The sequence below is a fragment of the Hyperolius riggenbachi genome, chromosome 6, assembly GCF_040937935.1.
Source record: "Hyperolius riggenbachi isolate aHypRig1 chromosome 6, aHypRig1.pri, whole genome shotgun sequence".
In the NCBI taxonomy this organism is placed as follows: Eukaryota; Metazoa; Chordata; class Amphibia; order Anura; family Hyperoliidae; genus Hyperolius; species Hyperolius riggenbachi.
The window spans coordinates 301,803,462-301,828,140 of NC_090651.1; the positions used below are offsets into that span (position 1 = coordinate 301,803,462).

The 24,679-nt window shown below is 42.2% G+C and overlaps 1 protein-coding gene across 4 annotated transcripts in view; it reads left to right on the forward strand.

Annotated features, from left to right (window-relative positions):
- Positions 1–24,679, forward strand: part of LOC137521657 (myosin-binding protein C, fast-type-like) — a 189,792-nt gene that overhangs the window by 53,803 nt on the left and 111,310 nt on the right. For 2 of the 4 annotated variants that reach the window (XM_068241207.1, XM_068241208.1), the window contains exons 3-5: positions 6,264–6,287; positions 15,130–15,207; positions 17,891–18,039. In XM_068241207.1, the coding sequence (XP_068097308.1) occupies positions 6,264–6,287; positions 15,130–15,207; positions 17,891–18,039 (251 nt within the window). The remainder of the gene's footprint in view (positions 1–6,263; positions 6,288–15,129; positions 15,208–17,890; positions 18,040–24,679) is intronic. The other 2 variants (XM_068241209.1, XM_068241210.1) reach the window with 1 other exon arrangement.

Genomic DNA, 24,679 nt, shown 5'->3' on the forward strand with positions numbered 1-24,679 from the left:
GAGGCGGAGCTGTGGCGAGGAAATGTGCTCAGACCTTTTCTTCAAGATCCAGAGGCTTCCCTCTTCATAGGTAAGTATTTGATTTTGTACTCGAGCTTTGGCTTGGGTACACTTTAATATAACTTTCAGCACTCTGTAGTTGAAAAAGTACCAAAAAGTGGGTGATAAAGTACTATCAACATTATTTGGAGTATTTTCTTACTTGCTGATGACTTAAAAGGCATTTTATTGATAAGATGGGAAAATATCACCTAGGAGAAAAATTAGGAGATAAAGTGAATTGGATTAGACCCATAAAGAGATAACTATTGACTACAAGGTTTTTAAGTAATTTTTACAAAGATGTAATTATTAATTAACTTTGAAAAAGGAAATATACGTCATATATATATATATATATATATATATATATATATATACATACTATATATACATATATACATATTATTTATCCTAATATTTTTGAGAGGAGTATTTTAGAGTATGCTTGATGAGAGTACACTCCCGTCGGGCTTCTTTGTGCTGCTATCCTATTTATTTATTTTTAAATTGCATTATGTGTTGAAAATTAATAGACTCGAAGCCCCAGGTGTACATTTTTGTTAGAGGCTTCTGAAACCCTTTTGTGAAAGAAGAATTGTTTTGTAGAGTGACAGCAGAAGTTTAAGGAAATCATATACTCTCTGATGACATAATGACGCAGCTTGGCAAATGTAACAAATGTATTAAAGCTGATGCACGGGAATTGCATTTTTTAACAGTTTCTAAATGAAACATAATGGCCTCAATTCACTAAACATTACCGCATTCGGTAATGCAGAGAACAGCTGATTTTACTGATCACCACGCCAAATGCCAAGTCGCTAAACCTATTACCGTGCTGAAAAGCAAAATTACTGACTAGTGAGGTAAATTACTGACTTGTGCAGTAAACACCTCAAAAAATGTCAAGAAGTTGCAATTCACAAAGATTAACGCATTCAGTAAATCAAGCAAACGTTTTCGGTATGTTTTCCAGCTCTGACCAGCCGATAACTCACACTGTCCATGCAGTAACATATTGACAGATGTAGCAGACAGCCAATAGGAAGAGCCACACAGCCCTGCTTCTCATCCTTATTTGGTCCGATACCCTGGAAGGCAGGACTTCACTCCAGCAGAGCAGGGGAAGGAATACATTTTATAAGGATTTTCATCCCTTTAGATGTATTCACACACAGTACACTCTTATACAGAATAGCTCCGCTGGTGGCTGCAGCACATCTAAAGGGAAGCAAGGGATGCACCGGACAGAAAACCCAAACTCATGCACACAGAGTCCTGTCTGACCACTGACCTGCTCCACAGCTGGTAAGTGAGACTTACCGAGCAGAGCTTAGTGAATTTACCCACTTAAGGACCGCAGTGTTAAACCCCCCTGAAGACCAGGCAAATTTTCACTAAATAGGCCACTGCAGCTTTAAGGCCTCACTGCAGGGCCGTACAACTCAGCACACAAGTGATTCCCCCCTCCCCTTTTCTCCCCACCAACAGAGCTCTCTGTTGGTGGGCAATTATCACTCCCCCAATGTTTATGTTTTTTTTATAAATATTTATATGAATGTTCTTTTTGTTTATATTTTTTTCCCAGCCCGCCCTCCCCCCACCAGCCAATCACCGTGATCAGTTGTCATAGGCATCAGCCTATGACAACCGATCACTCCTGTCTCCCCAGGGGGACAGCCATGTCACACGGCTGTCCCCAGTACTGTACCTAGTAAATAGACGGCAGTTTTGACGTCTAACAGTCTCCGATCACCGCTGAGAGACTGATGGTGAAGCGGAGCACCGCCATTCCAGCGGGGGGATGTGAGCGCATCGGCGCGTGCGAATCCCTGCAATCCCCGCCTCTAGCCATTCACGCCCATCGGTGTTGAGTGGTCCTGGGGCTGCCGCCACTTTCACGCCAATTGGCATTGAGTGGTCAGCAAGAGGTTAAGCATGTTTGTTTGGTAAATTACCAAACTTCTACCTCATGTAGAAAATTTTTGTGAATTTGGAAAAAAAAAAAGTGTAAAATACCGAATGCAGTATTTTACCGACCTAAATTATTTTACTGTACTGCCCTTAGTAAATTGAGGCGTATGTGTTTATTTAGAGAAATCACACATCTCATTGTTACTGTGAATAAAGGTAAACCTAACTGGGCCAGTTTTCTGAAAAAGGTTATAATCTGATGATCTTGAACCCACGCATAGGGTGTAAAATACTCCCAATATTGTTCAACAACCAACTGGATATGAATGAGATAAGAAGAAAAGTTGGTGCAATAATACATGTCTTGTTACTATTATTTTGATAGAGTAGGTTTAGCCATTAGTTCACCAGGTATAGCCAAACTGGGTAACAAACCTGTGGATATTTTCTATAAATGTCACCAGCTGAAAAATCTTCCCCTTGGCATATAAGAGCCCATAAAGAAGTATACATACGGTCAGGTCCATAAGGTATTGGAATTTTATTCGACACAATTCTAAAATTTTTATATCTATAAACAACCACAATGGATTTGAAATGAAACGACACGATGTGCTTTAACTGCAGACTGTCAGCTTTAATTTGAGGATATTTACATCCAAATCAGGTAAACGGTGTAGGAATTACAACAGTTTGCATATGTGCTTCCCACTTGTTAAGGGAGCAAAAGTAATGGGATAATTGGCTTCTCAGCTGTTCCATGGCCAGGTGTGTGTTATTCTCTCATTATCACAATTACGATGAGCAGATAAAAGATCCAGAGTTCATTTCAAGTGTGCTATTTGCAACTGGAATCTGTTGCTGTCAACACTCAAGATGAAATCCAAAGAGCCATCACTATCAGTGAAGCAAGCCATCATTAGACTAAAAAAAAAGCATTGGTGAGAGAGAAAAAACATTAGGCGTGACCAAAACAACTGTTTGGAACATTCTCAAAAAGAAGGAACGCACCAGTGAGCCTCTCAACACCAAAAGACCCGGATGACAACAGAAAACAACTGTGGTGGATGACAGAAGAATCCTTTCCTTGATGAAGAAAACACTCTTAAAGAGAATCTGTACTCTAATATTCTTACAATAAAAAGCATACCATTCTATTCCTTATTTTCTCCTGTGCCCCTCTGTGCTGTTTCTGCCACTCCCTGCTGCAATCCTGGTTTGTAATGAACAGTTTTAGGCAGTGTTTACAAACAAAAGACTGGTTTCTAAACAGAGTATCATAGACTGAGAACTAGCTTACTGTGTGACTCATGCAGAGCTTGGAGGGGGTGTGTAAAGCTTCTGCCAATGACAAGCAGTTCTGCACATTCCACACATTCCAGCCTCAGCCCGACAGACACGACAGAGGAAAGGAGATAAGATTTATTACAGAGACAGTGCAAGTAGGAAAGTCTGCAGTAAGACAGGCCACATTGGAACAGGTATAGGAACTTATAGCATAGAAGAAATAAGGCTTAAAATTGTGTTACAGAGTCTCTTTAAAAAGTCTTCACAGATCTGGAACAGCATCCTATGGACAGATGAGACCAAAATCAACTTGTACCAGAGTGATGAGAAGAGAAGAGTATGGAGAAGGAAAGGAACTGCTCATGACCCTAAGCATACCACCTCATCATTGAAGCATGGTGGTGATAGTGTCATGGCGTGGGCATATATGGCTGCCAATGAAACTGGTTCTCTTATATTTATTGATGATGTGATTGCTGACAAAAGCAACAGGATGAATTCAGAAGTGCTTTGGGCAATATTATCTGCTCATATTCAGCCAAATGCTTCAGAACTCATTGGACGGTGCTTCACAGTGCAGATGGACAATGAACCAAAGCATACTGCAAAAGCAACCAAAGAGTTTTTGAAGGGAAAGAAGTGGAATGTTATGCAATGGCCAAGTCAATCACCTGACCTGAATCCAAATGAGCATGCATTTCACTTGCTGAAGACAAAATTGAAGGGAAATTGCCCCAAGAACAAGCAGGAACTGAAGACAGTTGCAATAGAGACCTGCCAGAGCATCACCAGGGATGAAACCCAGAGTCTGGTGATGTCTATGCATTCCAGACTCCAGGCTGTAATTGACTACTACAAAGGATTTGCAATGGAGTATTAAAAAGTGAAAGTTTGATTTATGATTATTATTCTGCCCCATTACTTTTGATCCCTTTACAAGTGGGAGGCACATATGCAAACTGTTGTAATTGCTACACCGTTCACCTGATTTGGATGTAAACACCCTCAAATGAAAGCGGACAGTCTGCAGTTAAAGTACCTTGTGTTCGGTTCATTTCAAATCCATTGTGGTTGTGTATAGAGCCAAAAATGTGTTGATGTCCCAATATTTATGGACCTGACTGTACATTGCTACTTTTATCTAATTTCCTGAGTGTATCTTTCCACATATTAAAGTATCCACTAACGGTACAATTTGCCACACTATCATTTACAAAGGATTCTTCTTATGAACGATCAGAAATTATCGTTTGGCACCACTAATGGACAAAAAATCTTCTAGCCAATGCAGTCAGATTGACAGGATCAATTCGAAAATTGGATTAATTTCATTCATCTGATCAGATTGGTGAGGAGATTTTTGTTCATTAGAGGTCCCAAACGATACTTTCCAATCATTCATATGAAGAATCATTAGTAAATGATCATTCAGCAAATTATATTGTAGTGGCCACCTTTATCCTGACCTTAGTCAGTACCAATGAACTGGCCCATCTGTCTTTCATATAATTTTGTGAATCCCGTCATACCAAGAATTTAATATTACAGTCCTCATTAATTAGTCATTATTAATAATTACTAATTGTGATAGATGTTAGGTCTTACTGCATTCTATTAATAATTGTCTGATGCCAGTCTAGCTTATTTATAAAGCAGGGTGAAGACCAAAAATGCTGCAAGAATTGGAATAACCTACAGCAACTAATAGTGTTTACATTTACAACGTATTAAAGGTAGCGAGGAAAAAGTAATAAAAGTAAAATTAGTCACACATTGGACCCATTCTGTATCTATCCAACTGGTGGCATGATAAAAGAGAACTGGATCTAGAGGCCAGGCCAGTTCTATCCTGCTCCACCCACATCCTGTTAACATGCGCCATCACCTTCCCCTAACCAACAAGATGTGCTTACAAGAGGGAGGTGGGCTGGGCAAGGAGTGACATCACACTATAGTAAAATGTATGTAAAGTCAGTGCCGAACGTGGGGCTGAATTTACTTTCATTACTTTTTCCTCGCTACAAGGTCCATATAATGATAACTTCTTATTTTTAAAGTAAGCCTGTAATGAGGGGAGCAAGAGGATTTATACTTACCTGGGGCTTCTGCCAGTTCATTGTAGTCTGTCAGCTCCCTCAGTATTCATCCCGTCCCATCCGCTCTCCCGTTGTCAGCCCTTGTGACTACCGCACATGTGTGGCCACCAACCGTTCACCTCTTTGATCTCACTCCCGTGGCCAGGAGTGTGATGCCCCTGCGCAGTTTGTTAAGGCTTAGAATGCTCCCAGCCACAGGAGCACGACCAAGGAGACACACGGCCAGGGTCCGCGCAGTAGTTGCTGAGTTCAGTCAGGGACTTTACCAGGGCTGACTGTGGAAGAATGGAGGTGACTGGATGGGCACAAAGGAGCACACAGACTATTAAGGGTGAAAGAAGCCCCAGGTAAATATAAATTCTTTACTCCCCTTCATCTCAGGTACACTATAAGTGGCTTCTACAGGTTATTACTTTTTGCACATTCTTACTTCTTTGCTTTATTAAATAAGCCCATAAATAATATTTAGCTCAATTTACACAACTTACACATTCACCTGGCTATGCAACAAGACAGTTGTTTAATACAATAATAATACATAATATGTTATTTATGGTATCTACAATTTAATTACATTGTGCTATGTTGGTCTGTGTCATACTACATGTGTCTGTAATTCTGTGCTGTATGTGCATGGCTGCATGTAAGGTTTCGGCCTGTCATCAGTGGAGTTTCCGAAGACCCCAGAGGTTGCTGTCCGGTTGGTAGATGAGACTGAAGAGCCATTTTGGAGTCGGGTGTGAGTAGGTTCTGGTATCATCATCCCGGAGAACAGTGAAAGAAAATTTGAAAAAAACAAAGGCCCCTCCATTTCATGAGGTCCATTCCAGTTGCACAACCTGACCCTTTGCCTTGTGTAGAGCAGTATGAAATGCCATAAAGTCTGATTCTGATTTCATTTTGCATTTATCCTTTGATTTGCAGAAGCCGAGGAATTACCACTGGATGGTAAGTTTCCCAGGAACAGATTATTTCATGAACGTAGAAAGCTAACAGAGTATGTCAACATCAGAATGACAAATGACAGAAGCCACACGCAACTCATGAGGGCCATTGAACTCAAGAACTGTGAAATACGACTCAAGAATAATAAGATCATCACATGTGACTGAAGAATCTTGGTTTAAGCCAGTTCAGGAGTGAAGAGATGCTGATGATATCAGAACTGATTGGCAGTCGAATGAACTAATCTGAAGAGGCTGATGCACTTGTAGAACATTGTGGTGTGGACTCTAATGCAACATTACGGACGTTAAGATTCAAACTAACCTAGAAGCCCATCAGTGATACTTGCAGAACTCCTCATTTTAGACATGAGTGCTGGACAGGACATCTGGTTGATCCTTCTACTACGTTGCATTACGATAACCATGCCATAAACCAAGAAAACCAGACCAAGGATCTGCGAAAATCTGTTTGGCTAAAATAAGCATTTGCTGCAAAAAATTAAAAAATAGCTAACTGGGAAGCAGTCTAACCTATATCTCACTATGAGGATGAAGACTTCGAGTGGAGTCATGGACATTATTCTCAAGCTCGACAATATGACCATTTAGCTGATAAGTTCATAATTGTTTCATATTCCAGGATTATCTTTCCATCACCTTAAGTCAGTTATAAACACAAATCAAAGTCTATACTGTACATAAACAGATACACAACATATTAACCACTTTACCCCCGCGCGTACGTATTTCTCCGCCCCTTTTTCCATCCTTTAAAAACCAGGGACGGAGAAACACGTACTTTCCGCGTTCCCGACGCTGCCCGCGCTCCCGCTCGTAAACACGCCGCCCGCCGCTAGTAAAACCGCCGCCGCCCGCTCGCCCAGAGATCAATGAACGGGAAAATCCATTCCCGTTCGTTGATCTAAGCCCCGCAATGATCAGCTGCTCTCCTATGGGCAGCGCGATCATTGTGAGAAAAAACTCACGTGTCCATGCTCATTATACTTCCTCCAAGCATCCGGAAGGAAGCTTGGAGGTCGCATTAAAACAAAAAGTTACTGTGGCCATCTTGTGGCCAAATAGTAAACTACACCCTACACATTTTTCACATACAAATAAATGACTTTTACACATAAAATTAACTCATTACCTCCCACATTCCCCATTTTTTTTTTTTTTGTAATTAAAAAAAAAATAAAAAATGTACAATTAAAAAAAATACATAAATAGTTACCTTAGGGACTGAACTTTTTAAATATTTATGTCAAGAGGGTATAACACTGTTACTTTATAAACTATGGGCTTGTAATTAGGGATGGACGCAAAACTGAAAAAAATGCACCTTTATTTCCAAATAAAATATTGGCGCCAAACATTGTGATAGGGACATAATTTAAATGGTTTTATAACCGGGACAAAAGGGCAAATACGTTTCATGGGTTTTAATTACAGTAGCATGCATTATTTAAAAACTATAATGGCCGAAAACTGAAAAATAATTATTTTTTTCCCCACATTTTTCCTATTTTCCCATTAAAACACATTTAGAAAAAAATAATTCTTGGCATAATGTCCCACCTAAAGAAAGCCTAATTGGTGGCGAAAAAAACAAGATATAGTTCATTTCATTGCGATAAGTAATAATAAAGTTATAGACGAATGAATGGAAGGAGCGCTGAAAGGTGAAAATTGCTCTGGTGCTCAGGGGGTAAAACCCCTCAGTGGTGAAGTGGTTAACATTATTATTTTGTTTTGTTTTGTTTTTTATTTAGTATAGTGCTATGTAGTGCTCTCATCACTTTATACATTAAATAGTCTTATTTAAGGACATTATTATTTAATGAATACATAACAACAGACAGTGTAATATTATACAGCAACAGCATCTATTAACAATGAGTCAGAAATGAGCATTTGCTACTATGTATTAAGCATTTAAGCTGAAAGATGGATCGGTGGAATATGTTCCTGCTATTTCTGTGTGGTATGATTTTGGCAGAGAGATAGAAACACTGTAAAATAACTGCTCTTAAATCTTACTAAACAAAAATGTTACTTAGGCCCTGACTCAGTTAACTGCAGTAACATTGCCGTGCGCAGGCAGCACACAGCAATGTTACTATCATTACCACTGACAGCGTAGTGCGAGTTGCCTGTTTAATAGTTAGGTGTGTTGTAGCATGCATTTTCCTAGCAACAATTGCATTGCTTAGGTAGCGCAGGTGGTGCTAATTAGGCAACTCGCAATATGATGTAAGTGGTAGTAACAGTAAAATTGTTGTGCTCTGCCTGCTCATAGTGCCCTGCTTAATCTTTACCTGATTAAATGTTAACACCTCTATAATTCTTTCACAGGACAGGACCCAATTGTTACCCTAGCTCATTAAACAATGATTAACCCTAACCTTTTGCTTAAAAAAATTCTTAATATGAATGTTAAAATCTGTAGGGAGCTGAAAGTGATCCTCCGGACTAAAAATGTACTCAGCAAAACTGAAAAGGCTTAGTGTTTCTTTAACCTCCTTGGCGGTAATCCCGAGCTGAGCTCGGGGTATGCCGCCGGAGGTCGCCGCTCAGGCCCTGCTGGGCCGATTTCAATTCTGAAAAAAGCAGCACACGCAGCTGGCACTTTGCCAGCCGCGTGTGCTGCCCGATCGCCGCCGCTCCGCGGCGATCCGCCGCGTGCAGCGGCGAAAGAGGGTCCCCCCAGCCGCCCGAGCCCAGCGCAGCCGGAACAAACAGTTCCGGCCGGCGCTAGAGGCTGGATCGGGCGGCTCTGACGTCAGGACGTCGACCGACGTCCATGACGTCACTCCGCTCGTCGCCATGGCGACGACAAAAGCGAAACAAGATAGGCCGCTCATTGCGGCCTATCTTGTTACTTTCGATTGCCGGAGGCGATCGAAAGAACGCAACAGGAGCGCCCTCTAGTGGGCTTTCATGCAGCCAACTTTCAGTTGGCTGCATGAAATATTTTTTTTTTTATTAAAAAAAAAACACGTTGCAGCCTCCCTGGCAAAATAAATAAACCGCCAGGGAGGTTAACAGTTTCACAGCATCAGAACTTTGTTTTTCTTACCAAAGCATCATTTTTAGCTGCATTTTTAGCTAAGCTCCACCCATCAAAGAAAACTGCCCAGGCTTTTTTCCCTGATGCTGTGCAAAGCATGATGGGATTTCCTATGTTGTTATTCATGTTGCCTAGCAACTGGGAGGGGTGATCAGCACACAGGACAGTTGGAACTGTGTCTCCTGCTCCCTGTCACCTCCTTACAACCAGAAAAGATGGCTGCCCCCATAACCCCCCCAAACATTTGCCTGTTCTTTTAAAACAGGGTGGGTAAGAGATTACATTACCTATCTATTTTAATTAACATAACTAATGTAACTTAATGACAGTATGTTTGTTTAGGCTGAAGTTCCTCTTTAACCAAACATTCTACTGTCAGAATCTCCTACTCCTACCCGTAGGAGTATAATGGCAGGAGAAACTATACTCAAAAACCCCACCCTACAATCTGAAAATACTCCAGCGTCTCCACTGGAGGAGAGTCTGACTTATAATCCTATGAGTGGACAGGAGGCATAGCCACACCATGCCTTTCCATCTGGTTCCAAGAGTCTGATGATAGATCATTTACATAATTCAGTGGAGGCAAGGCTTCATAAGGCATAGTTGTACACCCTGGTGGTGGGCAGGAGGATAAGAGGCACAGCTGCACACTTCCGGTACTAGGACGTACAGACCATACAAAGACCTAGTACAACTTCCTACACACTTAGTTTTTAAATTGGGTAATACAGGGTAGGTGGTAAAACAGCATACAGTGCCCTTACTGGGCTCTGTGTTCACTTTGACACAAGTTCACCTTAAAGTGGTCTGAAACTCAGCATTTCCTCTTTTTTTAAAAGCTTATTTACAGCCTTAACCCAGCTACCACAAAAGAAAATATTGTAGCAGAACAGCATTTAAACAGTTAAACACAGCACTTTGTTCTACAATGGAAAGCTCCTTCAGCTTATGATCCGCATCAGAAGAGATGATAACATTATCTTTTGTTTACATTCCCCCCGTTGCTACAATTAGTTACAGTCATCCACGTGCTGAAATGAAACTGTACTGAGCTGACAAGCAGTGACATATGAGAAATTATCCCTAGATAGCTGCTGTATTTATATATTAGAATCTATGAATAAAATGCAATGGCAGCTTTCAGAGCAGATAAACTGTTGTTTGCGAACTTGTAATTTGTAAACAGACAATATTACTTGTGCACAAAAACAAATATGGTAACTGAATGCTTAATAAAAAGTAGGAAAACACATTTATTGAATGTTATGTAGAGTTTTATACCACTTTAATGTACCGTATATACTCGCAAGCAAGCCGACCCGCATGTAAGCCGACCCCCCCACTTTTACCCCAAAAAACAGGAAAAAATGATTGACCCTCATGTAAGCCGGGGGTAGGAAACGCTGGCCGCGTGATCCCCCCAGTATGTCCCAGTATAGCTAGTATAGTGCCCAGTATAGGTAGGTAGTGCTCAGTATAGTAAGTAAAATGCCCCAGTATAGCTAGTATAGTGCTCAGTATAGCTAGTATAGTGCTCAGTATAGCTAGTATAGTGCTCAGTATAGCTAGTATAGTGCTCAGTATAGCTAGTATAGTGCTCAGTATAGCTAGTATAGTGCTCATTATAGCTAGTGAAGTGCCCCAGTTTAGCTAGTATAGTGCTCAGTATAGGTAGGTAGTGCTCAGTATAGCTAGTAAAATGCCCCAGTATAGCTAGTATAGTGCTCAGTATAGCTAGTATAGTGCTCAGTATAGTGCTCAGTATAGCTAGTATAGTGCTCAGTATAGCTAGTGAAGTGCCCCAGTTTAGCTAGTATAGTGCTCAGTATAGTGCCCCATTATAGCTAGTATAGTGCCCCATTATAGCTAGTATAGTGCCCCCAGTATAGCTAGTATAGTGCCCCCAGTATAGCTAGTATAGTGCCCCCAGTATAGCTAGTATAGTGCCCCATTATAGCTAGTATAGTGCCCCCAGTATAGCTAGTATAGTGCTCAGTATAGTGCCCCATTATAGCTAGAATAGTGCCCCATTATAGCTAGTATAGTGCCCCCAGTATAGCTAGTATAGTGCCCCCAGTATAGCTAGTATAGTGCCCCATTATAGCTAGTATAGTGCCCCATTATAGCTAGTATAGTGCCCCATTATAGCTAGTATAGTGCCCCATATAGCTAGCATAGTGCCCCATATAGCTAGCATAGTGCCCCAGTATGGGTGGGTGGGTAGGTGCTGTCCCTCCCCGCTCCCCCCGCGGCCGCCGCCGCTGCTATTACCTTAGGCGGCGCCGCTTCCTCTATCCCCGTCCTCCTCCGGTAAGTTCGGTAACTCATTCACAGCAGCGCGCCTCTCGCTGCTGTGATGACGAGGAAACCATAGAGAGCGGCTTCCTGTAGCGCGATGCCGTTACTATGGGAACCGCTCTCTATGGTTTCCTGCGTCATCACAGCAGCGGGGGGCGCGCTGCTGTGTGAATGAGTTACCGGAGGAGGACGGGGATAGAGGCAGCGGCCCCGCCTAAGGTAATAGCAGCGGTGGCCGCGGGGGGAGCGGGGAGGGACAGCACCTATCCACCCACCCATGACTCGCAAGCAAGCCGACCCCCCCAACTTTTGGCCCACTTTTGGGGGGTCAAAAATTCGGCTTGCTTGCGAGTATATACGGTAAGTTAACTTGATACTATTGCCTGAAGGTTAGTGTACACAAATCTTTTACTTAGTCTCAACTAACATTATAATGTTAGGTTAAATGCAGGTCTCCAGCAGGTCAATCTCAATTAGTTTTTGCAGCTGTACATAGACTGTTTTCTTTAGCTTACGATCAGGTTGACATCAGATAGTAAAATGAACTCAAAGAATCCTGTACAATAACCTGGTCCCATACATGAACCAATAACCAGTGAATATAGCCCTAACACTAACTGAAAACGCACATTAACCATTCTTTCACCCTAATCTTAACTTGCTTAGTTCCCATACTACCTATGGTTACAGTATCTAGAATGCTAGTCTAATGCTAGTTATCTAGAATAAGCAAGTCCTGCTGAGCTAAATACTGGAACATTTTTATACTGAATTTAATCACCGTGAAGTACTATTTTACCTATTTTCTAAAAGTATTGATCCATACACTGTTTTAAGTGCAATTAATAATGATTGTCTAAAGCAACACCTTATTCATTAGATAGAGTTCTGTTTTTTTGTACTAATAAATCAGAAGCAGACAGTAGTTGACAAGATAATGCTTAACCCATACATATTTTACAGATATAAAACCACACTAGATTACATAGTTGGCAAAATATCTTTCTTATCTCAAAGCAAACCTGAAGTAATTATAAAACAATACAACAGTCCTAATCCTAAATAGGACTTTTCTGGAATTACATAGTCTTATTTTGTGTCTAAATGGTATCTGAAAAGATTAAGGTTTGTATTGTTGCTATTTATTTTTGTACGTGTTCCTGGCACAGAAAGTGTTTCATAGTTTTATCAGCTCTAATTAGTCATCTATGAGAGCTATGCTGTAGTTTAACTGCAGTCCAAGTGCAAACAGTCATTTAGAGCCCTGAATGCTTAACCCTTACAGTGGAAAAAGTAAAAAGGAACACACTTTTCTTACACAGACAGGAATGACCAGCACTTCAGCGTTAGTATGATGACCAAATTAAACAATGATTCCTTCTGAGGTGCTTAGAGACCAGCCTCCCTGTACCCTCCATGCACCTCTGATGATGCGACTGTCATCGTGAAACAGCCTGTCAGGTAGTGGGGAGCACCTCCCATCAAGGGCCTCTAGTTTTTACATCTGCACCCTAATGAAGAACTTATGAGGTGAGATGACATCGGTCCCTGCCTTATTTTTTTGAAATTGTAAAAAGGAACACAGCCTAGTTCTAAATAGGAACTGTATACACACATGTTCACCTCATTATGAGCCATAGTAACTAATGTGGATGAGTGGGCCTCAGGAGGAACTTAAACTGAGCATTGGTGGACATGGCAGAGGTGCTTAACTCACCTTGGTTACTGCCTCTGGCTGCAGCACTCCACGCTGCATTCCATCCTTCCAACACTTCCTCCTTCACAGCAGAAAGGAGGAAATATAGGGATGTAAAGGGGCATGGATCACTGTGGCCAGAGGTGCCAACCAAGGTAAGTTGACTCCTTTTACCACAGCCTGTTTCCAACAAGGCTCAGTTTCAGTTTCATGTCAGTTTCAGTTTCGTTCCCACTCAACCTTATTCACGAAATGCCAGTAAAATTACTCTGCACCCACAGTGCATGGTAACTTGACCGGTACGTATGTAACTAGCAAAGCATGCATTGAACTCATGGGGCAACTCGTGTCACTCACTGAGTCCTCCTCACATACATTGCAGTGTAAAGCGCATTACACAACTTGTAAAGTGTGCTGCTATAGGCAGAGCATGTACTACATCAGTGCATAAGTACCTGCAAAACTGCTGTGTGCACACTGTCATTTTACCATCATTTTACCATCATTTAGTGAATATGGCTCTATGTTATGTGTCCATTCAGGTACCCTTCAAGTGTGCTGTACCTACTCTATCAATTGTATTTAATAAATCTTTCATATGTAAAAACAAGGACTTAAAACTCAATTCCAACCAAAAAACCTTTTTAATTAGGTTTGGATACATTATAAAGTGGTTACATCTTTTTCTGATTTTTGATTGTTGTCCTCGTCTCAACTGGAAAGAATTTTTCCTATTTCCTTTCCACAATAAAGCAAGTGGGTACATTTTTGTTACAGCTACAAAGACATATGGGCTTTAATACAAACCCTTTGTGTCACTTAGAGATGCAGGACGCACGCTGGCACTTGCAGTCATTCGAGCATGCATGCGAATCCCTGTAGCTGTGTCATGCCCAGCTATAGGTATTTGGGTGTGTGCTGCGTTGAAATGCAGCATGACTTCTGAACTGTGCCAGCATGCAATTCAGATGTCATAGCTAATAGGCAGCATTTCCCTGCTCAAATTACTGGCAGGGTAATTCTGCAGATTCCGTAGTGGAGGAAATATGCCCTAAGTGAAGGAAATTTTCTTCAGTGGGGACATAAATGAGTGACAACACTCCATTTTTGACAAAAAAAAAGTTTAGCCTAGATTTGGGCTTTAAAGGATGTGTATTATGAAACAAACGTATATGTACGCCCCAAGTCTGCATAGAAATAGGCTGTATTCCTTTTTTCCTTTAGCTCACTGTAAGGATTAAGAAGTATGCCAGGTATGCAAATTGCACTTTTTCTTCAGTTAGAGTTGAGTCAAACTACAGCGCAACACTCACTTATAACTACAGTATTTACAAGATATAAAACTCTTGCCTGGCAGAGAACCACTCCTGGGTCCAGGGGATAGATAAAAAAAAGTCAAGACTGTAGCTATGGAACACTAGACTGTGTCATTATTTTGAGAACATGAAAACACAGTAAACTTGTTTCTTTAAACTTTTCAACACAAAATAAAACTGTGAAATTCTAGAAATGTTCTAGATGCATTAGTTTATTTCTCCACTTTATTTTCAGTTCAGGTTTGCTTTAAATAAGAGGTTACCCTAGACTTCTTTGAAAGTAGTTTGGGGCACACAAGAGGTTCGACTATTTCAACAAATCTATTCTTTCGGGCACAGGTACCAAAAATAAAACCAAAAAACCCGCAATATTATGACTTCAAATGGAATTTACACCAGTAAGAAAAAAATGTATATCTCTAGCATTGATTTTATTAACACTTTTTATATTGAATTCTAGACACCAACCCTGAAGATCGTGCTCCAGAACTTACTGGACTTTTCGTAACGAAACCTGATAATATATCTGTGGAATCTGGTATGTACAATATCACAAGAGTAAATTAGCAAAAATAATACTTTTAACTCTTCAAACTTAGAGCCAAGTGTAAAACCAAACTCGTTCTACAAAATATTCAGTAAAGGTTCCCATGCACTACAGTATTTCTCTGTTTTAATAGATTAGGCCAGGCATCCTCAAACAGAGTTCCTAAAACCACTGGATTCTTTGAGAACCCTGTAGTGGTTCCCTGATGTATAAATCGAACGGGTCACTCCAATCACAAATTACACTGGGAGTTCACCATGCCATTCAAAGTCCATCATTAGATCTCTTTATGGTCCTTGCAATAACAGCACATGTATGTAAAACATGGGCTTAACCATATTCCGGGTGGGTATCATGCAGATTACAAGCAAACCCAGCATACAAGAAATAAAGCAAAATGTTTCTGGTGATCCCCTTCATCAAATGTATGTCAGTGATTGACACAGTGTGATTACACAGCAGGAGACAGCTGCATTATATTACATCTAAGGGGCGTACAAATAATTAAGCCGCCAGGAAATTTGGGGACAGGGTAAAGTCCAAAAATGGCTCACCCTGCTCCTCAAAGTCCCAGCGACATTTATTACTATTCCCCCTCCAAGTCTATGAATAAGGACGGTTAGTCCGAAACATGTCAGCTATTTAAAGCCTGCCGTGGAGATATTGGATACGTCCACAATAAAGTTCTATACTTCACTGTCAAGTGCGGACCATTCTTCCTTTTCCCCCTCCAAGTCGCCATGGACAGTAAGGTAAGATATAATTCTATTGCCGGTGGCGGAATGATGCTGTTTTTATTGTAATTTGTGCTCCATCTTTTGACGGTGCCCAAATTACTGTCTGAGCGCCGCTTTATCCGTAATTTCCATTACAGCCTATGGTGGGGCCGGCTGTGCTGAAATCTCCAGCACTGTTTTTACTTGATTCGTCTAAGGGTGGCTACTGCCATGTTTATATCTGATTATATGCAGAGGGCAGATTCCCCCCCCCCACACACACTACTCATTAGAGATGGCCCGAACAGTGCCCCGCGAGAAGTATTCTGAGAACATCGGCTGTTAGCGTTCACAGCGAATAGCGAACATTTGGCTTGTTCGATTCACAATATACATCATTATTGAGCTAAACTTTGACCCCTTACCTCACAGTCAGCAGACACATGGCAGCCAATCTGCTAGCACTCCTTCCTGGACCCCCCCCCTATCAAAAAGCAGTTGTGGTGGCCATATTGGATCAATTCTCTACTGGCTGCAGACTGTTAGTGAGAGCAGGGCCAGACTTGCTGCAGATAGGTAGGGAAAGCCTTAGCTAGGCCTGTGTTCTTGATCCTCATTTGCTGTGAAAGCACTTCAAACAGCCATTTTGAAGGCCAGCACATCGGTCTCCTGTGGTTTTTTTGTGTGACACTCCACAGCCTACTGACACCCAGAGCTGTGTGCACACTACTGCTGTTGCCTCATTAAGTTACAGGCATAGAAATACTCCAGTGCATTATTATTCTACTGTATTCTGATAATACTATTGCATTTCTCTGTTTGTGACACTCCACAGTCTATTGACACCCAGAGCTCTTCATAATGTGATTCCTGCCCTTTAGGGATTAAAACCCGACTTTGCAGCAACTCTGTACTTTTTGGTGAGACTTTTGCCATGGATCCCTCTCCGGCATGCCACTGTCCAGGTGTTAGACCCCTTGAAACAACTTTTCCATCACTTTTGTGGCCAGAAAAAGTCTTTGTAGGTTTTAAAATTCACCTGCCTATTGAAATCTATGGCAGTTCATCAGATTCGCCTGTTCGCGAACATTTACGGAAGTTTGCGTTCGCCGTTCGCAAACAGAACATTCTATGTACGTGACATCTCTACTGCTCATACCACGCATCTCAAAGTGCCCGGCAAGTGCCTGGGAACATCTGAAAGGCTGTGGATACATTTTCTGCCAGCTGCCCATGTGGAAATTCTTGTAGACTTTCAACTGCTGCTCCTCCATGACCCCTGAAGTTCAAGTCTGTTAGCATACAGTATATGTATATCCTCACGTTCAAGAATGCAAGGCTAGGTTAACTGATGTTTAACCACATTCATCCCAGTGTGTGTAAGCATATAACTGTAGCAAACAATATATATATATAACATCAAGTGTTTCAATATTCAAAACTGTATGAAGGGAACAGAGGCGCCAAAAGAATAAAATCCAATAAAAAAAAATGTAAAAGCATAATTAAAGAGAAAGTAGTGGTGGACTTACCTTCTCAAGCAGTCAAACAAACTGTCAATTTCAACAGTAAAACACTTGCTGTTACAGTGGTTACATTTTTGGTGACCCTGCTTTGTAAGTATACTACATTTACTCTAAACATTTATCATTTGTTAAGATTTACTACACTATATTTGGCTCTCGTGTCCTGTTTTTTTTTTACAATATTCAAAACTGGTATGAATTTTGTGATTGTACAATAATATACAGTAAGATACCTGCGTTACAGTGCATCGCTTTAGCAATCTCCTTTGGCAGATGATTTTGTTATATGCCTGCAACTTTTATATTCTTGTAAGTGCAATATGGTTTTATGATTTGTAAATAAAAAAATGTTAATGCATTACTACAGAAAAATAATGTCATACCAAAAACTACTAATGTTTTAATTTATTGGATTATGTTATTTTTTCACAGGCAAAGATATTGTCCTGAGTGCAAGTGTTGATGCCAGTCAGCTGGAGGCAAAGCCAGCAATTAAATGGTTTAAAGGCAAATGGCTAGAATTGGGCAGCAAAAGTGGAACCCGCTTCCAATTTAACGAATCTGTTGAGAAAGACAAAAAGGTAAATTGACATGGATGTTACTTAAAGAGAATCTGAAGCCAGATTAAAAATGGCGTTTTACCATATATCCATGTGACCCCTCGTTATGCCGCAGGATAGTGGCGTTTTAGCAGGGGCAAACATGCCTCACTTGGAAATAAGGTAAAAAGCCATTTTTAATCTGGCTTCAGATTCTCTTTAATTCAAAATAGGTTTTCTAGTTTCAACGGAAGGGATAATGTGTACGGAATCTACAGATTCAACTGTCTGCCAGAACTCTGGTCTTGTATCAACATATGCTACAAAACAAAGGAGTGTTTCATAGGGTGAAGAAGGTCTTTGATTCAAAGTCATTTGGGGTTAGCACCAGCGTTGACTGGTAAGCAATTAAATGGACGACCAGTACAGGTTTTGGGACAAAGTTTGGTTGGAGGTATTTAAATTTAAAATAATAATAATAAAAAAAAAATGAAAAAAAACCTTAAGCTTTAAAATCACAATTGATTACTTTCCTTTATTGTATTTTAAGTGATGAAAAACTATTTTATATTTATTTTTTCTGGGGGGGCAGGACATAATGCGCATTGTGGGCATAGCACTGCTCATGTTATGCATACCATGTGCGCATTGCTACTTTAACCACTTAAGGACCACAGTCTTTTCGCCCCTTAAGGACCAGAGCCTTTTTCTCCATTCAGACCACTGCAGCTTTCACGGTTTATTGCTCGGTCATACAACCTACCACCTAAAGGAATTTTACCTCCTTTTCTTGTCACTAATACAGCTTTCTTTTGCTGCTATTTGATTGCTGCTGCGAGTTTTAGTTTTTATTATATTCATCAAAAAAGACATGAATTTTGGCAAAAAAATGACTTTTTTAACTTGCTGTGCTGACATTTTTCAAATAAAGTAAAATTTCCTATACATTTGAGCGCGAAAGTTATTCTGCTACATGTCTTTGATAAAAAAAAAAAAAACATTCAGTGTATATTTATTGGATTGGGTAAAAGTTATAGCGTTTACAAACTATGGTGCCAAAAGTGAATTTTCCCATTTTCAAGCATCTCTGACTTTTCTGCGCACCTGTCAGGTTTCATGAGGGGCTAAAATTCCAGGATAGTACAAATACCCCCCAAATGACCCCATTTTGGAAAGAAGACATCCCAAAGTATTCAGTGAGAGGCATGGTGAGTTCATAGAAGATTTTATTTTTTGTCACAAGTTAGCGGAAAATGACACTTTCTGACAAAAAAAAGAAAAAAAAAGTTTCCATTTCTTCTAACTTGCGACAAAAAAAAAAATGAAATCTGCCACGGACTCACTATGCTCCTCTCTGAATACCTTGAAGTGTCTACTTTCCAAAATGGGGTCATTTGTGGGGTGTGTTCACTGTCCTGGCATTTTGGGGGGTGCCTAATTGTAAGCACCCCTGTAAAGCCTAAAGATGCTCATTGGACTTTTGGCCCCTTAGCGCAGTTAGGCTGCAAAAAAGTGCCACACATGTGGTATTGCCGTACTCAGGAGAAGTAGTATAATGTGTTTTGGGGTGTATTTTTACACATACCCATGCTGGGTGGGAGAAATATCTCCGTAAATGACAATTGTTTTATTTTTTTTACACACAATTGTCTATTTATAGAGATATTTCTCCCACTCAGCATGGGTATGTGGAAAAATACACCCCAAAACACATTATACTACTTCTCCTGAGTACGGCTATACCACATGTGTGGCACTTTTTTGCACCCTAACTGCGCTAAGGGGCCCAAAGTTCAATGAGTACCTTTAGGATTTCACAGGTCATTTTGAGAAATTTCATTTCAAGACTACTCCTCACGGTTTAGGGCCCCTAAAATGCCAGGACAGTATAGGAACCCCACAAATTACCCCATTTTAGAAAGAAGACACCCCAAGGTATTCCGTTAGGAGGATGGTGAGTTCATAGAAGATTTTTTTTTTGTCACAAGTTAGCGGAAATTGATTTTAATTGTTTTTTTTCACAAAGTGTCATTTTCCGCTAACTTGTGACAAAAAATAAAATCTTCTATGAACTCACCATACTCCTAACGGAATACCTTGGGGTGTCTTCTTTCTAAAATGGGGTCATTTGTGGGGTTCCTATACTGCCCTGGCATTTTAGGGGCCCTAAACCGTGAGGAGTAGTCTTGAAACCAAATGTCGCAAAATGACCTGTGAAATCCTAAAGGTACTCATTGGACTTTGGGCCTCTTAGCGCACTTAGGGTGCAAAAAAGTGCCACATATGTGGTACCGCCGTACTCAGGAGAAGTAGTATAATGTGTTTTGGGGTGTATTTTTACACATACTCATGCTGGGAGGGAGAAATATCTCTGTAAATGACAATTGTTTGATTTTTTTTACACACAATTGTCCATTTACAGAGAGATTTCTCCCACCCAGCATGGGTATGTGTAAAAATACACCCCAAAACACAATATACTACTTCTTCTGAGTACGGCGATACCACGTGTGACACTTTTTTGCAACCTAGGTGCGCTAAGGGGCCTAACGTCCTATTCACAGGTCATTTTGAGGCATTTGGATTCTAGACTACTGCTCACGGTTTAGGGCCCCTAAAATGCCAGGGCAGTATAGGAACCCCACAAGTGACCCCATTTTAGAAAGAAGACACCCCAAGGTATTCTGTTAGGGGTATGGTGAGTTCATAGAAGATTTTTTTTTTGTCACAAGTTAGCGGAAAATGACACTTTGTGAAAAAAAACAATACATATCAATTTCCGCTAACTTGTGACAAAAAATAAAATCTTCTATGAACTCATCATACACCTAACAGAATACCTTGGGGTGTCTTCTTTCTAAAATGGGGTCACTTGTGGGGTTCCTATACTGCCCTGGCATTTTAGGGGCCCTAAACCGTGAGGAGTAGTCTTGAACCCAAATGTCTCAAAATGACCTGTGAAATCCTAAAGGTACTCATTGGACTTTGGGCCCCTTAGCACAGTTAGGCTGCAAAAAAGTGTCACACATGTGGTATCGCCGTACTCAGAAGAAGTAGTATAATGTGTTTTGTGGTGTATTTTTACATATAACCATGCTGGGTGGGAGAAATATATCTGTAAATGACACATTTTTGATTTTTTTTACACACAATTGTCCATTTACAGAGAGATTTCTCCCACCCAGCATGGGTATGTGTAAAAATACACCACAAAACACATTATACTACTTCTCCTGAGTATGGCGATACCACGTTTGACAATTTTTTGCAGCCTAGGTGCGCTAAGGGGCCCAACGTCCTATTCACAGGTCATTTTGAGGCATTTGTTTTCTAGACTACTCCTCACGGTTTAGGGCCCCTAAAATGCCAGGGCAGTATAGGAACCCCACAAGTGACCCCATTTTAGAAAGAAGACACCCCAAGGTATTCCGTTAGGGGTATGGTGAGTTCATAGAAGATTTTATTTTTTGTCACGAGTTAGTGAAAAATGACACTTTGTGAAAAAAACAATAAAAATCCAATTTCCGCTAACTTTTGACAAAAAATAAAATCTTCTATGAACTCATCATACACCTAACAGAATACCTTGGGGTGTCTTCTTTCTAAAATGGGGTCACTTGTGGGGTTCCTATACTGCCCTGGCATTTTACGGGCCCAAAACTGTGAGTAGTCTGGAAACCAAATTTCTCAAAATGACTGTTCAGGGGTATAAGCATCTGCAAATTTTGATGACAGGTGGTCTATGAGGGGGCAAATTTTGTGGAACCAGTCATAAGCAGGGTGGCCTCTTAGATGACAGGATGTTTTGGGCCTGATCTGATGGATAGGAGTGCTAGGGGGGTGACAGGAGGTGATTGATGGTTGTCTCAGGGAGTGGTTAGAGGGGAAAATAGATGCAATCAATGCACTGGGGAGGTGATCGGAAGGGGGTCTGAGGGGGATCTGAGGGTTTGGCCGAGTGATCAGGAGCCCACACAGGGCAAATTAGGGCCTGATCTGATGGGTAGGTGTGCTAGGGGGTGACAGGAGGTGATTGATGGGTGTCTCAAGGTGTGAATAGAGGGGGGAAATAGATGCAAGCAATGCACTAGCGAGGTGATCAGGGCTGGGGTCTGAGGACGTTCTGAGGTGTGGGTGGGTGATTGGGTGCCCGCAAGGGGCAGATTAGGGTCTAATCTGATGGGTAACCGTGACAGGTGGTGATAGGGGGTGATTGATGGGTAATTAGTGGGTGTTTAGAGGAGAGAAGAGATGTAAACACTGCACTTGGGAGGTGATCTGATGTCGGATCTGCGGGCGATCTATTGATGTGGGTGGGTGATCAGATTGCCCGCAAGGGGCAGGTTAGGGGCTGATTGATGGGTGGCAGTGACAGGGGGTGATTGATGGGTGGCAGTGACAGAGGGTGATTGATAGGTGATTGACAGGTGATCAGTGGGTTATTACAGGGAATAACAGATGTAAATATTGCACTGGCGAATTGATAAGGGGGGTCTGAGGGCAATCTGAGCGTGTGGGCGGGTGATTGGGTGCCCGCAAGGGGCAGATTAGGGTCTAATCTGATGGGTAACAGTGACAGGTGGTGATAGGGGGTGATTGATGGGTAATTAGTGGGTGTTTAGAGGAGAGAAGAGATGTAAACACTGCACTTGGGAGGTGATTTGATGTCGGATCTGCGGGCGATCTATTGGTGTGGGTGGGTGATCAGATTGCCCGCAAGGGGCAGGTTAGGGGCTGATTGATGGGTGGCAGTGACAGGGGGTGATTGATGGGTGGCAGTGACAGGGGGTGATTGATGGGTGATTGACAGGTGATCAGTGGGTTATTACAGGGAATAACAGATGTAAATATTGCACTGGCGAATTGATAAGGGGGGGTCTGAGGGCAATCTGAGCGTGTGGGCGGGTGATTGGGTGCCCTCAAGGGGCAGATTAGGGTCTAATCTGATGGGTAACAGTGACAGGTGGTGATAGGGGGTGATTGATGGGTAATTAGTGGGTGTTTAGAGGAGAGAAGAGATGTATACACTGCACTTGAGAGGTGATCTGATGTCGGATCTGCGGGCGATCTATTGGTGTGGGTGGGTGATCAGATTGCCCGCAAGGGGCAGATTGATTGGTGGCAGTGACAGGGGGTGATTGATGGGTGGCAGTGACAGGGGGTGATTGATGGGTGGCAGTGACAGGGGGTGATTGATAGGTGATTGACAGGTGATCAGTGGGTTATTACAGGGAATAACAGATGTAAATATTGCACTGGCGAATTGATAAGGGGGGGTCTGAGGGCAATCTGAGCGTGTGGGTGGGTGATTGGGTGCCCGCAAGGGGTAGATTAGGGTCTAATCTGATGGGTAACAGTGACAGGTGGTGATAGGGGGTGATTGATGGGTGATTGATGGGTAATTAGTGGGTGTTTAGAGGAGAGAAGAGATGTAAACACTGCACTTGGGAGGTGATCTGATGTCGGATCTGCGGGCGATCTATTGGTGTGGGTGGGTGATCAGATTGCCCGCAAGGGGCAGGTTAGGGGCTGATTGATGGGTAGCAGTGACAGGGGGTGATTGACGGGTGATTGACGGGTGATTGACAGGTGATTGACAGGTGATCAGGGGGGATAGATGCATACAGTACACGGGGGGGGGGGGGGTCTGGGGAGAATCTGAGGGGTGGGGGGGTGATCAGGAGGGGGCAGTGGGCAGGGGGGGGGATAAAAAAAATAGCGTTGACAGATAGTGACAGGGAGTGATTGATGGGTGATTAGGGGGGTGACTGGGTGCAAACAGTAGTCTGGGGGGTGGGCAGGGGGGGTCTGAGGGGTGCTCTGGGCGGTCAGGGGGCAGGGGGGGGGAAATCAGTGTGCTTGGGTGCAGACTAGGGTGGCTGCAGCCTGCCCTGGTGGTCCCTCGGACACTGGGACCACCAGGGCAGGAGGCAGCCAGTATAATAGGTTTTGTATACATTACAAAGCCTATTATACATATGTGCAGCGGCGATCCGGGTGCTAGTAACCCGCCGGCGCTTTTGAACGGCCGGCGGGTTACTACGAGCGGTGGGCGGAGCGAGTCCCCGGCGGCTGATCGCGCCACGAATGACGCGATCGCCGCATAGCCACTCCCGCAGCCGCCTCCGCCGATGGGCGTATTGCGGTCGTTTGGGCCCAGTCTTTGCTGCCGCCCATCGGCTGGGGGCGGTCCTCAAGTGGTTAATGTGCATTATACAAATAGTATACCCATGTTAACCACCACTACTTGGGTACCAGCAGTCTCTGGCCCCTTACGGACCAGAGAGTGCTGATGCAAAAATCGGGATTCAGCGACATCTCGCCGCAGGGTATGGGCACTCTCACCATTCACACAGTATTTTCCTGATGCTGAAGCCCACTTGCCCTGCCAATGCTATGATAACAGAGCTCCATAAGCCAGTCAGGAGCCGATTCCATTACCAGCTGACGGAGCTCTGCGTTAAAGCGAGGCAGGGCGAGTGAGCTACAGTGGCGGGAGAGCGGCGTAATTGGCAGTAGTGGTGGGTCCATGTAGTGCACTTATAGAAATGTATGCCCTGGCAGGTATAACAGGTCCAAAAAAGGGTGTAGATTTCAATTAGCACGGTCCAGAAGCAATTAAACAAGCAATACATGCATTGTTTACACCAGTGGTTCTCAACATTATGATTAATATGTACTC